This window comes from Oncorhynchus mykiss, chromosome 19, assembly GCF_013265735.2.
Source record: "Oncorhynchus mykiss isolate Arlee chromosome 19, USDA_OmykA_1.1, whole genome shotgun sequence".
NCBI lineage: Eukaryota > Metazoa > Chordata > Actinopteri > Salmoniformes > Salmonidae > Oncorhynchus > Oncorhynchus mykiss.
Genome location: NC_048583.1, coordinates 27,983,148 through 28,001,110, shown reverse-complemented (window position 1 = coordinate 28,001,110; position 17,963 = coordinate 27,983,148). Strand labels below are relative to the sequence as shown.

At 46.8% G+C, this 17,963-nt stretch overlaps 1 protein-coding gene across 6 annotated transcripts in view; it reads left to right on the top strand.

Moving 5' to 3' along the window:
- slc25a21 (solute carrier family 25 member 21) overlaps positions 1 to 17,963 on the top strand; it is a 276,710-nt gene that overhangs the window by 195,605 nt on the left and 63,142 nt on the right. For all 6 annotated transcript variants that reach the window (XM_036954590.1, XM_036954588.1, XM_021573850.2 and 3 more), the window contains one exon: positions 5,746 to 5,794. In XM_036954590.1, coding sequence (XP_036810485.1) covers positions 5,746 to 5,794 — 49 coding nt within the window. The remainder of the gene's footprint in view (positions 1 to 5,745; positions 5,795 to 17,963) is intronic.

The following is a 17,963-nucleotide window of genomic DNA, read 5'->3' as shown; positions in this document are numbered from 1 at the left end:
ATGGAGGAATCTATTGCGTTGTTGTTTTGTTCGTTCATTTCTCTGTTTGGTTTCCTCTACTGTGGATCCTAATGCTGTGTGTGTGTGTGTAGGAATAGAAGAACGTCTTGTTCTTTCCCAGCAGTCCTCTGTTTGAAAAGGCTTAGTGTGCAGGCAGACAGACAGGTTGGGGTTTGAAAAGGCTTAGTGTGCAGGCAGACAGATAGGTTGGGATTTGAAAAGGCTTAGTGTGCAGGCAGACAGACAGGTTGGGGTTTGAAAAGGCTTAGTGTGCAGGCAGACAGATAGGTTGGGGTTTGAAAAGGCTTAGTGTGCAGGCAGACAGACAGGTTGGGGTTTGAAAAGGCTTAGTGTACAGGCAGACAGGTAGGGGTTTGAAAAGGCTTAGTGTGCAGGCAAACAGACAGGTTGGGGTTTGAAAAGGCTTAGTGTGCAGACAGACAGGTTGGGGTTTGAAAAGGCTTAGTGTGCAGACAGTCAGGTTGGGGTTTGAAATGGCTTAGTGTGCAGACAGACAGGTTGGGGTTTGAAAAGGCTTAGTGTGCAGGCAGACAGACAGGTTGGTGTTTGAAAAGGCTTAGTGTGCAGGCAGACATACAGGTTGGGGTTTGAAAAGGCTTAGTGTGCAGACAGACAGACAGGTTGGGGTTTGAAAAGGCTTAGTGTGCAGACAGACAGGTTGGGGTTTGAAAAGGCTTAGTGTGCAGGCAGACAGGTTGGGGTTTGAAAAGGCTTAGTATGCAGGCAGACCGGTTGGGGTTTGAAAAGGCTTAGTGTGCAGGCAGACAGGTTGGGGTTTGAAAAGGCGTAGTGTGCAGGCAGACAGGTTGGGGTTTGAAAAGGCTTAGTGTGCAGGCAGACCGGTTGGGGTTTGAAAAGGCTTAGTGTGCAGGCAGACTGATAGGTTGGGGTTTGAAAAGGCTTAGTGTGCAGACAGACAGGTTGGGGTTTGAAAAGGCTTAGTGTGCAGGCAGACAGACAGGTTGGGGTTTGAAAAGGCTTAGTGTGCAGGCAGACAGATAGGTTGGGATTTGAAAAGGCTTAGTGTGCAGGCAGACAGACAGGTTGGGGTTTGAAAAGGCTTAGTGTGCAGGCAGACAGATAGGTTGGGGTTTGAAAAGGCTTAGTGTGCAGGCAGACAGACAGGTTGGGGTTTGAAAAGGCTTAGTGTACAGGCAGACAGGTAGGGGTTTGAAAAGGCTTAGTGTGCAGGCAAACAGACAGGTTGGGGTTTGAAAAGGCTTAGTGTGCCGAGAGACAGGTTGGGGTTTGAAAAGGCTTAGTGTGCAGACAGTCAGGTTGGGGTTTGAAATGGCTTAGTGTGCAGACAGACAGGTTGGGGTTTGAAAAGGCTTTGTGTGCAGGCAGACAGACAGGTTGGTGTTTGAAAAGGCTTAGTGTGCAGGCAGACATACAGGTTGGGGTTTGAAAAGGCTTAGTGTGCAGACAGACAGACAGGTTGGGGTTTGAAAAGGCTTAGTGTGCAGACAGACAGGTTGGGGTTTGAAAAGGCTTAGTGTGCAGACAGACAGGTTGGGGTTTGAAAAGGCTTAGTGTGCAGGCAGACAGGTTGGGGTTTGAAAAGGCTTAGTATGCAGGCAGACAGGTTGGGGTTTGAAAAGGCTTAGTGTGCAGGCAGACAGGTTGGGGTTTGAAAAGGCGTAGTGTGCAGGCAGACAGGTTGGGGTTTGAAAAGGCTTAGTGTGCAGGCAGACAGACAGGTTGGGGTTTGAAAAGGCTTAGTGTGCAGACAGACAGACAGACAGGTTGGGGTTTGAAAAGGCTTAGTGTGCAGACAGACAGACAGGTTGGGGTTTGAAAAGGCTTAGTGTGCAGAAAGACAGACAGGTTGGGGTTTGAAAAGGCTTAGTGTGCAGACAGACAGACAGGTTGGGGTTTGAAAAGGCTTAGTGTGCAGACAGACAGACAGGTTGGGGTTTGAAAAGGCTTAGTGTGCAGGCAGACATACAGGTTGGGGTTTGAAAAGGCTTAGTGTGCAGACAGACAGACAGGTTGGGGTTTGAAAAGGCTTAGTGTGCAGACAGACAGGTTGGGGTTTGAAAAGGCTTAGTGTGCAGACAGACAGGTTGTGGTTTGAAAAGGCTTAGTGTGCAGACAGACAGGTTGGGGTTTGAAAAGGCTTAGTGTGCAGGCAGACAGGTTGGGGTTTGAAAAGGCTTAGTGTGCAGGCAGACAGGTTGGGGTTTGAAAAGGCTTAGTGTGCAGGCATACAGGTTGGGGTTTGAAAAGGCTTAGTGTGCAGACACACAGGTTGGGGTTTGAAAAGTCTTAGTGTGCAGGCAGACAGGTTGGGGTTTGAAAAGGCTTAGTGTGCAGACAGACAGGTTGGGGTTTGAAAAGGCTTAGTGTGCAGGCAGACAGGTTGGGGGTTGAAAAGGCTTAGTGTGCAGGCAGACAGGTTGGGGTTTGAAAAGGCTTAGTGTGCAGACAGACAGGTTGGGGTTTGAAAAGGTTTAGTGTGCAGGCAGACAGGTTGGGTGTTGAAAAGGCTTAGTGTGCAGGCAGACAGGTTGGGGTTTGAAAAGGCTTAGTGTGCAGGCAGACAGGTTGGGGTTTGAAAAGGCTTAGTGTGCAGGCAGACAGGTTGGGGTTTGAAAAGGCTTAGTGTGCAGGCAGACAGGTTGGGGTTTGAAAAGGCTTAGTGTGCAGGCAGACAGGTTGGGGTTTGAAAAGGCTTAGTGTGCAGACAGACAGCTTGGGGTTTGAAAAGGCTTAGTGTGCAGACAGACAGGTTGGGGTTTGAAAAGGCTTAGTCTGCAGACAGACAGGTTGGGGTTTGAAAAGGCTTAGTGTGCAGGCAGACAGACAGGTTGGTGTTTGAAAAGGCTTACTGTGCAGGCAGACATACAGGTTGGGGTTTGAAAAGGCTTAGTGTGCAGACAGACAGGTTGGGGTTTGAAAAGGCTTAGTGTGCAGGCAGACAGGTTGGGGGTTGAAAAGGCTTAGTGTGCAGGCAGACAGGTTGGGGTTTGAAAAGGCTTAGTGTGCAGGCAGACAGGTTGGGGTTTGAAAAGGCTTAGTGTGCAGGCAGACAGGTTGGGGTTTGAAAAGGCTTAGTGTGCAGGCAGACAGGTTGGGGTTTGAAAAGGCTTAGTGTGCAGGCAGACAGGTTGGGGTTTGAAAAGGCTTAGTGTGCAGACAGACAGGTTGGGGTTTGAAAAGGCTTAGTGTGCAGACAGACAGGTTGGGGTTTGAAAAGGCTTAGTCTGCAGACAGACAGGTTGGGGTTTGAAAAGGCTTAGTGTGCAGGCCGACAGACAGGTTGGTGTTTGAAAAGGCTTACTGTGCAGGCAGACAGACAGGTTGGGGTTTGAAAAGGCTTAGTGTGCAGACAGACAGACAGGTTGGGGTTTGAAAAGGCTTAGTGTGCAGACAGACAGGTTGGGGTTTGAAAAGGCTTAGTGTGCAGGCAGACAGGTTGGGGTTTGAAAAGGCTTAGTGTGCAGGCAGACAGGTTGGGGTTTGAAAAGGCTTAGTGTGCAGTCAGACAGGTTGGGGTTTGAAAAGGCTTAGTGTGCAGACAGACAGGTTGGGGTTTGAAAAGGCTTTGTGTGCAGGCAGACAGGTTGGGGTTTGAAAAGGCTTAGTGTGCAGGCAGACAGGTTGGGGTTTGAAAAGGCTTAGTGTGCAGGCAGACAGGTTGGGGTTTGAAAAGGCTTAGTGTGCAGACAGACAGGTTGGGGTTTGAAAAGGCTTAGTGTGCAGGCAGACAGGTTGGGGTTTGAAAAGGCTTAGTGTGCAGACAGACAGGTTGGGGTTTGAAAAGGCTTAGTGTGCAGGCAGACAGGTTGGGGTTTGAAAAGGCTTAGTGTGCAGGCAGACAGGTTGGGGTTTGAAAAGGCTTAGTGTGCAGGCAGACAGGTTGGGGTTTGAAAAGGCTTAGTGTGCAGACAGACAGGTTGGGGTTTGAAAAGGCTTAGTGTGCAGGCAGACAGGTTGGGGTTTGAAAAGGCTTAGTGTGCAGGCATACAGGTTGGGGTTTGAAAAGGCTTAGTGTGCAGACACACAGGTTGGGGTTTGAAAAGTCTTAGTGTGCAGGCAGACAGGTTGGGTTTTGAAAAGGCTTAGTGTGCAGACAGACAGGTTGGGGTTTGAAAAGGCTTAGTGTGCAGGCAGACAGGTTGGGGGTTGAAAAGGCTTAGTGTGCAGGCAGACATGTTGGGGTTTGAAAAGGCTTAGTGTGCAGACAGACAGGTTGGGGTTTGAAAAGGCTTAGTGTGCAGGCAGACAGGTTGGGGGTTGAAAAGGCTTAGTGTGCAGGCAGACAGGTTGGGGTTTGAAAAGGCTTAGTGTGCAGACAGACAGGTTGGGGTTTGAAAAGGCTTAGTGTGCAGACAGACAGGTTGGGGTTTGAAAAGGCTTAGTGTGCAGGCAGACAGGTTGGGGGTTGAAAAGGCTTAGTGTGCAGGCAGACAGGTTGGGGTTTGAAAAGGCTTAGTGTGCAGACAGACAGGTTGGGGTTTGAAAAGGTTTAGTGTGCAGGCAGACAGGTTGGGGTTTGAAAAGGTTTAGTGTGCAGGCAGACAGGTTGGGGTTTGAAAAGGCTTAGTGTGCAGGCAGACAGGTAGGGGTTTGGAGTGTTTGAGCGTCACGTCATCAGGTTACCTGGAGGAGAGTAGATCCAGGGGCTCGTAGTAACAGCAATCTTTGGCAAAATGTCTGGGACTGAGAGTAAGATCCATTCATGTGACTAGAGGATTATTAAGGTCAAATGTTTACGGTAGTAACCGATAATGACCTTTTTTTCCAGTTTGAATTCATATCAACGACGGGAGGCTCTGACCTACCTAGACAGTTCTACCAACGCATAGCTAGTGCCCATATTAAGATGCTCTCTCTCTGTGGTATTTCTCTCTCGTGATAATTGGCTTCCTGGAAAAACCCCAAGGAGACACTCTGTTGTTTATAGACAATATATTTAATGGAGCTTAATTAGAATGAAGCCGTGTTGCAGAGCAGCTGTGTACACACCGAGGGAATCTGCGAGGGGAAACCATTCAACACAATAGCAGACTTAAGAGCGAGAAATGCAGTGAGAACGACGAATCTGACTTTATAATGGCTGATTGAGGTGGAATGTCTCCAGTGTTGGAGTGCAATGGGTTGTTTTGTTTTTTTAAACACAGATGTACTTCATTATACTGTGTGTGTCTCGTTCACAGACAGAATATTACCATTTGGCTCTGGGTGCTGAGATAAGTATGCGTGTTGGACTGGGACCACGAGGCCCTCACTGATCAACAGGCTCTACATTGATGATCCAACAACCCACGGATGTTTGGTGACTTGAGCCCATCATCACTAGCCTGGTACTATCACAATCACAATAGGATTATAGTCCCTTAGCGCCTGTTTGGGGGGGGGGGGGGGGTCACTCACCAGTCACCGCTGCCTTCCTCGTCACTACCGAGAAGGCTTACCACACCCTTGACAGTCTGGCGGTAAATAATATGAGTGGTGTGATGATTCATGTGGCTCTAACCCACCGTGTTTGGTCTGTGGGGTGGTACCAATGATTATTGGGTGGTACGGAGGTTGGCTGGCTGACTGGGTAATGATGAAGTGAAAAATGTGACAGAAATCGGTTGCCGTTCGTAGTTTGGTTCATCATTGTGTCTCTTACTTTTTACGATGTTCGCCAGCAAAGAAGCCCTCCGTTTGCCAAACAAATTCCGGTAAATGGAGAGCAATATTGTGATGAGTTCTACTTTCGTTTCTCTCCAGGTCTGGTGGAGATTCTGTTGATGCACCCTCTAGATGTGGTGAAGACCAGGTACGTCGCCCTATAAAACACACACACACACACACTTTTAACCTAAATCCAATGGCTGGATGGCAGCATTCGCACAAAACTGAAAGCGCGATCCACCGCATTAACCCATGGAAAGAGTTCTGGATATATGGCTGAATTACAAACAATGTAGTTATTCCTTCAGCAAGGCAATCAAACAAGCGAAATCCCAGTACAGGGACAAGGTGGAGTCGCAATTCAACGGCTCAGACACGAGACGGATGTGGCAGGGTCTACAGGAAATCACTACAGAAAGAAAAGTCACGTCACGGACACCGACGTCACGCTTCCAGACAAACTAAACACCTTCTTTGCCCGCTTTGAGGATAATACAGTGCCACCATCGCGGGCTTACTAACAAAGACTGCGCTCCCCTTCTCCGTGGCCGACGTGAGTAAAACATTTAAACGTGTTAACCCTCGCAAGGCTGCTGGCCCAGACAGCATCCCTAGCCACGTCTTCAGAGGATGCGCAGACCAGCTGGCTGGTGTGTTTACGGACATATTCAATCGCTCACTATCCCAGTCTGTTGTCCCCACATACTTCAAGATGGCTACCATTGTTCCTGTACCCAAGAAGGCAAAGATAAATCCCTGCCGCCCCGTAGCACTCACTCCTATCACCATGAAGTGCTTTGAGAGACTAGTTAACGGGATCGATATGACAACAGCCAGTGAAAGTGCAGGGCGCCAAATTCAAAACAACATAAATATCATAATTAAAATTCCTCAAACATACATGTATCATATACCGTTTTAAAGGTAATCTTGTTGTTAATCCCACCACAGTGTCCGATTTCAAATAGGCTTTACGGCGAAAGCACCACAAACGATTATGTTAGGTCACCACCAACTCACAGAAAAACACAGCCATTTTTCCAGCCAAAGAGAGTCACAAAAAGCACAAATAGAATCACTAACCTTTGATGATCTTCATCAAATGACACTTATAGGACTTCATGTTACACAATACATGTATGCTTTGTTTGATAAAGTTCATATTTATATCAAAAAGTCTGAGTTTACATTGGTGCGTTACATTCACTAGTTCCAAAAACATCCAGTGATTTTGCATAGCCACATGAATTCAACAGAAATACTCATCATAAATGTAGATGAAAATACAAGTTATACACATGGAATTATAGATAAACCTCTCCTTAATGCATTTTTTTTTAAACTACGGAAAAAGCAAACCATGCAATAATCTTAGACGGCGCTCAGAAAAAAAGAAGATTATCCGCCATGTTGGAGTCAACAGAAATCAGAAATGACTTTATAAATATTCCCTTACCTTTGATGATCTTCATCAGAATGCACTCCCAGGAATCCTAGTTCCACAATAAATGCTTGATTTGTTCGATAATGTCCATTATTTATGTCCAAGTAGCTACTTTTGTTAGGGCTTAGGTATGCAAATCCAAACCACTCGTGCAGGTCCAGCATAACGTCGGACAAAAACTTCACAAAGTTATATTACAGGTCTTAGAAACATTTCAAACTAAGTATAGAATCAATCTTTTTTATCATAAATCTTCAATAACGTTCCAACCGGAGAATTGCTTTGTCTGTAGAGAAGCAATGGAACGCAGGTCGCTATCATGTGAATTGCGAGTGACCAGCCCTTGGCTCTCTGCCAGACACCTGGCTCATTCAGCTCCCTTTCAGCCCCACAACACAGTAGAAGCCTCATTCAAGTTTCTAAAGACGGTTGACATCTAGTGGAAGCCCTAGGAAGTACAACTTCATCCATATCCCACTGTGAATTCAATAGCTGAGCTGGGTTGAAAATCGACCAACCTCAGATTTCTCATTTCCTGTTTGGATTTCTTCTCAGGTTTTTGCCTGCCATATGAGTTCTGTTATACTCACAGACATCATTCAAACAGTTTTAGAAACTTCAGAGTGTTTTATATACAATACTAATAATATGCATGTATTAATTAGCAACTGGGACTGAGGAGCAGGCCGCTTACTCTGGGCACCTCTGGGCAGCTTTCATCCAAGCTACTCTATACTGCCCCTGCAGCCATATGAAGTTAAGGATCAAATCACCTCAATCTTACCTATTACCCTAGACCCACTTCAATTTGCTTACCACCCCAATAGATCCACAGACGACACAATCGCCATCACACTGCACACTGCCCTATCCCATCTGAACAAGAGGAAACCATGTAGGAATGCTGTTCATTGACTACAGCTCAGCATTTAACACCATAGTACCCTCCAGGCTCATCATCAAGCTGGAGGCCCTGGGTCTCAACCCTGCACAGTGCAACTGGCTACTGGACTTTCTGACGGGCCGCCCCCAGGTGGCGAAGGTAGGGAACAACATCTCCACTCCGCTGATCCTCAACACTGGGGCCCCACAAGGGTGTCTGCTCAGACCCTCCTGTACTCCCTGTTCACCCACAACTGTGTAGCCAAGCACGCCTCCAACGCAATCATCAAGTTTGCGGATGACACAACAGTAGTAGGCCTGATTACCAACAACGACAAGCCTACAGGGAGATGGTGAGGGCCCTGGGAGTGTGGTGCCAGGAAAATAACGTCTCACTCAACGTCAACAAAACAAAGGAGATGATCGTGGACTTCAGGAATCAGCAGAGGGAGCACCCCCTATCCACATCGAAGGGACAGTAGTGGAGAAGGTTGAAAGTTTTAAGTTTCTGGGCGTACCCATCACAGACAAACTGACAGTGTGGTGAAGAAGGCGCAACAGCACCTCTTCAACCTCAGGAGGCTGAAGAAATTTGGCTTGTCACCCAAAACCCTAACAAACTTTTACAGATGCACAATCGAGAGCCTCCTGTCGGGCTGTATCACCGCCTGGTACGGCAACTGCACTGCCCGCAACCGCAAAGTTCTCCAGAGGAATGTGCAGTCTGCACAACGCATAACCGGGGGCAAACTACCTGCCTTCCAGGACACCTACAGCACCGATGTCACAGGAAGGCCAAAAAGATCATCAAGGACAATAACCACCCGAGCCACTGCCTGTTCACCCCATCAAAGCTGGGACCAAGAGACTAAAAAACAGCTTCTATCTCAATTCCATCAGACTGTTAAACAGCCATCACTAACTCCGAAAGGCTGCTGCCTACACACTCAACCCTGCACAGTGCAACTGGCTACTGGACTTTCTGACGGGCCGCCCCCAGGTGGCGAAGGTAGGGAACATGGATCACTTTATACAGTGCCACTTTGAATAACGGCACTTTAATAATGTTTACAAATCTTGCATTACTCATCTCATATGTATATACTGTACTCTATACCATCTATTGAATCTTGCCTATGCTGCTCGGCCATCGCTCATTCATATATTTGAAGAATATGTACATATTCTTATTCCATCCCTTTAGATTTGTGTGTATTAGGTAGTTGTTGGGGAATTGTTAGAATAATTGTTAGATATTACTGCACTGTCAACTAGAAGCACAAGCGATTCGCTACACTCGCATTAACATCTGCTGACCATGTGTATGTGACCAATACAATTTGATTTGATTTGATGACAGGGTGACGTTTTTTGTTGAATTCACATTAGTTGACAACTCAACCAAATGTCAATAAAAACTAGATGTTAAACTGATGTCTGCGCCCAGTGGGTTGGGCCTATATTCTGGAGTGTTTCTCATACCAGGGCTTTTCCCCCGCTGCTTAGCTCAGTGGGGCTGGATCTGGCCAGCACTGTATTCTACCAGTGGTGCAGCATCCCATGCCAAAGCCCTAAACCATTTTGTGGAAAATGAAATGCATCATTTACCCATTCCACCCCACAATGTTTAAGTAATACGTTTTTATGTTTTGCAAATCACTTAAATTTTTTACCTCGTTATTTAATTTGATCCCATCCTTTTTTTCATGGCCTCTGGGTTGCTGCTGAAAAAGAACCAGACAGAGAAAATAAATCTGAGTGCAGAGTTTTGGGTTGTTGTTTTTTATGTTTTCATTCTCTCGCTCTCTCTCTTTCTCCCTCCCTCTCTCTCTCTCTCTCTCTCTCTCTCTCGCTCTCTCTCTCTCTTCCTCCCTCTCTCTCTCTCTCTCTTTCTCCCTCCCTCTCTCTTTCTCTCTCTCTTTCTTTCTCCCTCCCTCTCTCTTTCTCTCTCTCTCTCTCTTTCTCCCTCCCTCTCTCTCTTTCTCGCTCTCTCTCTCGTTCTCCCCCCCTCTCCCTCTCTCTCTCTTTCTTTCTCACTCTCTCGTTCTCCCTCTCTCTCTTTCTTTCCTGCCCCCCCTCCCTCTCATGTAATGGTGGCAGTGCTGTGAGGGTAGAGAGGTAGGAGGGTGATCAGGACCCTCACACCACAGCCACTCAGCCATCCATCCATAAACAGGTCGTGGGCTGCTACTTAAGCTTTATAGTCTTTCACAGGCCCAGCAAGACCGCTGGCAAGGCCTCAACCCCCCTGCCCTACCCCTCCACCCTTCCCTCTGCCCTTTTCTCTCCTCCACCTCCACACCCCACCGCCTTCCCCTCCACCCGTCCCCTCTGCTGCCGCCCTCCGAAACCCTCCCCTCCACCCACCCTCTATAAATTCTGCTGCTTCTCTGTCATTTACAGCAGTAGTTTCTTGGTAAATAAACTTTCGAAGGCTTGCCTTTTTAAAAAGTGAAAGTGGAATGGAGGCCCACGACCAGAAGAGAAGAGCGAGGAGGAGTGGAAAGGCAGGAGGGATAAAAGGAGAAGGTTGCTGGAGCAAGACACTCAGACACACAAACACCTCACAGACACACGGAGACTGGCCGGGCAGTGTTGTATTAGTAGATATCTGATCCTCTCGGGGCCTGTTGTGTGATTTACAGCCCTGTGTAGAAGGTATAGATGGTTTTATTACAGGTAAGGGCTGACCACAGCCTGTCTGTCCTCACACACAGGGGTCAGGGTTAAAAGTGCACAAGCTATTTTCTTTGTAATGCCCTTCTTTAAAGAGTGGTAAAAACACCAGTAAAAACCCACAGCTTTATTGAGATGTTATTGATCTGTTTTGTGCCTGTGTGTCCCCGTGTCTCTGCCTAGCCCATCTGTGTGCGTGTGTGTGTGTCTCTCTCTGCCTGGCGTGTGTGTGTGTGTGTGTGTGTGTGTGTGTGTGTGTGTGTGTGTGTGTGTGTGTGTGTGTGTGTGTGTGTGTCTGTGTCTGTCTGTCTGTCTGTCTGTCTGTCTGTCTGTCTGTCTGTCTCACACAGACAGACAGACAGACAGACAGACAGACAGACAGACAGACAGACAGTCTGTCTGTGTGTCTCTCTCTCTCTCTCTCTCTCTCTCTGGCTGCCCCATCAACCAGTAGCTCTTTGGGGATCCATCTATGTGTTTGTCTTGTTCTCAAAGGGATTTCCCTTTTAGTCTTCAGGACATTGCACTTGATGTCCTTATTCCAGAGGTCTCTGAATGCAGTCTTCTTTAATAGATGGGATAAACAGACAATGTATTTCTATTTTGGAACTGGAACTCAAGAGCCAAGGCCAGAAATATGGAAGGTTTATTGAATCTGCCTCTTTAAACTTCAGGAGGTTTCTGGCTGCTGAAGGACAAGCTACACACACACCCACACACACATGCTTACACACTCGCACTCTCTCGGTTTCTCTCTTTCCCTCTCTGTTTTACACACTCATTCAGAACATCTACACATTAGATTATACACACAGCAGAATGTGCGCACACTAGCTAGCTAATTGGGACCGAGAAGCCAGAGCTGAAATGTATTAGCAGGCGGGAGGCTTGGAGCTGGCCAGGCTGACTGGTAATTGATGAGGCCTTCAGATACACACACCTCCACTGGGTCGGTCTCTTTCTCTCTCGCTTTCTCTCTCTATCTCGTCAGCTCGCCGCACTCTCAGCTCGCTCTCTCTCTCAGCTCGCTCTCTCTCAGCTCGCTCTCTCTCTCTCTCAGCTCTATTTTCTCTCTCAGCTCGCTCTCTCTCAGCTCACTCTCAGCTCTCTCTATTCTCTCTCTCTCTCAGGTTTCTCTATTTTCTTTCTTGTTCTCTTTCTCAGCCAGGCCAGGCATGGGTCTTATTAGGGCCTGGCTGGTTAGCTCCTGCTCCTGTCTTTAATGTCCACTGGCCCAAATTGGACTTCAGGCGACTGGAGTAAATTAAGCTTTTTTCCACCGAGCCGCCAAACATGAAAAATCAAAGGGATTTTTAATGGACTTTCTCTTCTGAAGGGGGAAACCTGACAAAATATGTAGTGTACCTGAGAATTCATGTTTACTCATTTTCCCAAAATGAGGGCCCACTCCCATCTAGTTTGAAAGCAGAGGGAGAATGAAGGGGGGGAGGGGGATCTTGAGCAGTAGCAAAGTTGAGACTAGTTTGCGTCCCAAGTGGAGCCCTTTTCCCTATATGTCAGATATTTGATTAATTATCATTTTAGGATTGAATAATGAAAACTCTTATGATGACACAAATACTAACTGTCTGGTATATGACCATATATCTTTTAACATACAAAGTGACTCAAATAATAGGCCTTTCTGTCTCCCGTAGACAAGCCTTTCCCATTCAACAAGATTTGAGCAATGAGCTTTTCAGGACAGAAATTAAGTAGTGATCACTCAGTCAAAATAATGTATTTATTTTTGATCTATTTATTTTCCCTTCGATAAAGAAAGATTAGAGATGAGAGCAATGTGTTGTGGAACTCCAGGCTGGCTGTTAGCAGATGCTGCTGCCTGTGTCCTGTGTTGTTTTGGTTGGACTCCCTGGGGTTTTTACTGGCCAGCCCTAGTTCTGACCCCTGTTACACACACACACGCACGCACACACGCACGCACGCACAATCAGATCAGACCCCAGTTACTTACCTCTAGTAACAACCACATCTATCTTACATCACCCTTTCTTTCTGTCTCTGTCTCTCTCACTCTCTCTCCTTCTTGCTCAGCTCTCTCTCCGCTCTTTCTCAGCTCTTTCTCTCATCTAGCTCTCTCAGCTCTTTTTCTCCCTCAGCTCTCTCAGCTCTTTCTCTCAGCTTTCACTCTCTCAGCTCTCTCTTTCTCGCTCAGCTCTTTCTCAGCTCTCTCTCAGCTCTTTCTCTCTCGGCTCTCCCTCAGCTCTTTCTCTCTCTCTTTCTCTCTCCGCTCTTTCTCTCTCTCAGCTCTTTCTCAGCTCTCTCTCAGCTCTCTCTAGCTCTGACCCCAGTATTACTCACTTACAGTAATTACCATCTATGGTGACATCTGAGTGAGTGTTGCAGTTGCACAGATAGTAAATTGTTGATTACCCCTGTCCCTAACCCTCCCGCCACTCCCCCAGAACTCAGTGTCCGTAGGACGAGGAATGTGGCTGTTGTCGGCCTGTTCGTGTGTATGTGCATGCTCCACAGAGACAGTGGGGCTGCGTGGTTGTGCCGTTACAGCCCCCCATTAACCTGGAAAGCACCTAGTTACATGGTTCATGGGCTGGTCTCAGCTCACTTGGAGGTAACAAAGGGTGTCGGGCGGCGCTCTGGGCAGGGGGCGGTGGGGGGCAGTTTGCTCCGGTGCTGGGCCATCTGACTCTGATCAGGCAGGTCGCTAGGCTGGCCGGCCCAACGCTGGGACCCTGGGCCGCTACTCCCTCATTAGAGAGGACTAAACACATACACACAGAGGGAGAGAGACACGCATGTATGTACACACTCGCACAAACACATTAGAGAGGACTAAAGAGCCAACAGCTCCCTTCATGTTAGGATCCTGTTGCATTATACGCCCCACCCTCTGCATATACACTACCAGTCAAAAGTTTGGACACCTACTCATTCAAGGGTCTTTCTTTATTTTTACTATTTTCTACATTGTAGAATAATAGTGAAGACATCAAAACTATAAAATAATACATATGGAATCATGTAGTAACCAAAAATGTGTAAAACAATTCAAATATATATAGTAGCCACCCTTTGCCTTGATGACAGCTTTGCACAGTCTTGGCATTCTCTCAACCAGCTTCACCTGTAATGCTTTTCCAACAGTCTTGATTGAGTTCCCACATATGCTGAGCACTTGTCCTTCACTCTGCAGTCCAACTCATCTCAAACCATCTCAATTGGGTTGAGGTCGGGTGATTGTGGAGGCCAGGTCATCTGATGCAGCACTCCATCCCTCTCCTTCTTGGTCAAATAGCCCTTACACAGCCTGGAGGTGTGTTGGGTCAATGTCCTGTTGAAAAACAAATGATAGTCCCACTAAACGCAAACCAGATGTAATGGCATATTGCTGCAGAATCCTGTGGTAGCCATGCTGGTTAAGTGTAACTTGAATTCTAAATAAATCACTGACAGTGTCACCAGCAAAGCACCCCCACACCATCACACCTCCTCCTCCATGCGTCACGGTGGGAACCACACATGAGGAGATCATCCGTTCACCTACTCTGTGTCTCACAAAGACACAACGGTTGGAACCAAACATCTCAAATTTTGACTCATCAGACTGAAGGACAGTTTTACACCGGTCTAATGTCCATTGCTCGTCTTTCTTGGCACAAGCAAGTCTCTTCTTCTTATTGGTGTCCTTTAGTAAAGGATTCTTTGCAGCAAATCGACCATGAAGGCCTGATTCACACAGTCTCCTCTGAACAGTTGATGTTGAGATACGTCTGTTACTTGAACTCTGTGAAGCATTTATTTGGGCTGCATTTTCTGAGGTTGGTAACTCTAATAAATGTATCCTCTGCAGCAGAGGTAACTCTGGGTCTTCCTTTTCTGTGGCAGTGCTCATGAGAGCCAGTTTCATCATAACAATTGATGGTTTTTGCGACTGCACTTGAAGAAACTTTAAAAGTTTCTTGAAATGTTCCGTATTGACTGACCTTCATGTCTTAAAGTAATGATGGACTGTTGTTTCTCTTTGTTTATTTGAGCTGTTCTTGCCATAATATGGACTTGGTCTTTTACCAAATAGGGCTATCTTCTGTATACCAGCCCTACCTCGTCACAACACAACTGATTGGCTCAAACGCATTAAGAAGGAAAGAAATTCCACAAGTTAACCTTTAACAAGGCACACCTGTTAACTGAAATGCATTCCACGTGACTTCCTCGTGAAGCTAAATCAAATCAAATCAAATTTTATTTGTCACATACACATGGTTAGCAGATGTTAATGCGAGTGTAGCAAAATGCTTGTGCTTCTAGTTCCGACAATGCAGTAATGACCAACAAGTAATCTAACTAACAATTCCAAAACTACTGTCTTATACACAGTGTAAGGGGATAAAGAATATGTACATAAAGATATATGGATGAGTGATGGTACAGAGCAGCATAGGCAAGATACAGTAGATGGTATTGAGTACAGTATATACATATGAGATGAGTATGTAAACAAAGTGGCATAGTTAAAGTGGCTAGTGATACATGTATTACATAAGGATGCAGTAGATGATATAGAGTACAGTATATACGTATACATATGAGATGAATAATGTAGGGTATGTAAACATTATATTAGGTAGCATTGTTTAAAGTAGCTATTGATATATTTTACATCATTTCCCATCAATTCCCATTATTAAAGTGGCTGGAGTTGAGTCAGTGTGTTGGCAGCAGCCACTCAATGTTAGTGGTGGCTGTTTAACAGTCTGATGGCCTTGAGATAGAAGCTGTTTTTCAGTCTCTCGGTCCCAGCTTTGATGCACCTGTACTGACCTCGCCTTCTGGATGATAGCGGGGTGAACAGGCAGTGGCTCGGGTGGTTGTTGTCCTTGATGATCTTTATGGCCTTCCTGTAACATCGGGTGGTGTAGGTGTCCTGGAGGGCAGGTAGTTTGCCCCCGGTGATGCGTTGTGCAGACCTCACTACCCTCTGGAGAGCCTTACGGTTGTGGGCGGAGCAGTTGCCGTACCAGGCGGGGATACAGCCCGCCAGGATGCTCTCGATTGTGCATCTGTAGAAGTTTGTGAGTGCTTTTGGTGACAAGCCAAATTTCTTCAGCCTCCTGAGGTTGAAGAGGCGCTGCTGCGCCTTCTTCACAATGCTGTCTGTGTGAGTGGACCAATTCAGTTTGTCTGTGATGTGTATGCCGAGGAACTTAAAACTTTCTACCCTCTCCACTACTGTTCCATCGATGTGGATAGGGGGGTGTTCCCTCTGCTGTTTCCTGAAGTCCACAATCATCTCCTTAGTTTTGTTGACGTTGAGTGTGAGGTTATTTTCCTGACACCACACTCCGAGGGCCCTCACCTCCTCCCTGTAGGCCGTCTCGTCGTTGTTGGTAATCAAGCCTACCAGTGTTGTGTCGTCCGCAAACTTGATGATTGAGTTGGAGGCGTGTGTGGCCACGCAGTCGTGGGTGAACAGGGAGTACAGGAGAGGGCTCAGAACGCACCCTTGTGGGGCCCCAGTGTTGAGGATCAGCGGGGTGGAGATGTTGTTGCCTACCCTCACCACCTGGGGGCGGCCCGTCAAGAAGTCCAGTACCCAGTTGCACAGGGCGGGGTCGAGACCCAGGGTCTCGAGCTTGATGACGAGCTTGGAGGGTACTATGGTGTTGAATGCCGAGCTGTAGTCGATGAACAGCATTCTCACTTAGGTATTCCTCTTGTCCAGATGGGTTAGGGCAGTGTGCAGTGTGGTTGAGATTGCATCGTCTGTGGACCTATTTGGGCGGTAAGCAAATTGGAGTGGGTCTAGGGTGTCAGGTAGGGTGGAGGTGATATGGTCCTTGACTAGTCTCTCAAAGCACTTCATGATGACGGAAGTGAGTGCTACAGGGCGGTAGTCGTTTAGCTCAGTTACCTTAGCTTTCTTGGGAACAGGAACAATGGTGCTGTCATCAAGGCAAAGGCAAAGCAAAAGAATCTCAAATATAAAATATATTTTGATTTGTTTGGCACTTTTTCTGTTACTACATGATTCCATATGCATTATTTTATAGTTTTGACTATTTATTCTACAATGTAGAAAATTGTAAAGATAAAGAAAAACATTGGAATGAGTAGGTGTGTCCAAACTTTTGACTGGTACTGTAGGTCTCACGACACACTCTCCTTTTTCTACACACAACCCTCACTTCCTCGTTATCATACCCCATGATACTCAATACCCCCTCTCTCTAATCCACACACTTCCCTACTATGTAGCCAACATCCCAACTCTTCCAATAAAAGAATTTCCCTCTCGGGAACTATAAAGTGTATCTAATCTAGACCATGTCCTTATATACCCCTCTCCCTGTCCTTATATACAGGGGTGGCAGGTAGCCTAGTGGTTAGAGCGTTGGGCCAGTAAACAAAAGGTTGCTAGATCAAATCCCTGAATTGACAAAGTAATAATCTGTCGTTCTGCCCCTGAACAAGGCAATTAACCCACTGTTCCTAGGCCATCATTGTAAATACGAATTTGTTCTTAACTGACTTGCCTAGTTAAATAAAGGTTAAAGAAAATATATATATACCCCTCTCCCTGTTCCATAAGTATGGATTGGCTCCTCCCTCTGGGGTTTGACTGACAGTTTTCAGCTCCTCCCACTCCCAGTTTTATCTGTAAAAACCCTCTAAAAACCTTTCTTAGATTCTTAGGAGTCTGGATAGTTATGCTTCACTCACCATGAGTAACACACACACACACACAATCACACTCACTCACACACCAGTCCAGCAGAGACACAACTCTGGTCCCTGATTAGAAAAACCTGGGGTTACCCCTTGCCTCACGACAGTATCCATGACAACTCAGCCTCCATTTGATCCCAGCATGGATGAAACTATGTCTCTGCTTGAAGGCTAGTGGATAACAATCTTTGACGAGGGCCTTTGACAGATGACGTCCTGTCCTGTGTGTGTGTGTGTGTGTGTGTGTGTGTGTGTGTGTGTGTGTGTGTGTGTGTGTGTGTGTGTGTGTGTGTGTGTGTGTGTGTGTGTGTGTGTGTGTGTGTGTGTCCGCATGTATATAGACACAGCCTGGGGCTTATTCTCTCCTCTCCTCCCCCTCTCACCCCCGACTGCTGTGTGAACCCTGCTGCCCTCCTGGAGGAGTCCTTGACACAGTGCTCAAACAACAGGCCACAAAGCTCTGAGGGGCTGATAGCTGATCCTTCCTTGTAAAGGAACGTGCAGGTCAGCAGCAGTCAAGTCTCCTCCTAAACCTCTGCGCCCTGAAAGACTCCTCAAGAGAGTCCCCTCTGACGGTGTGAGAAACTCAGCCTCTAGCCTACTT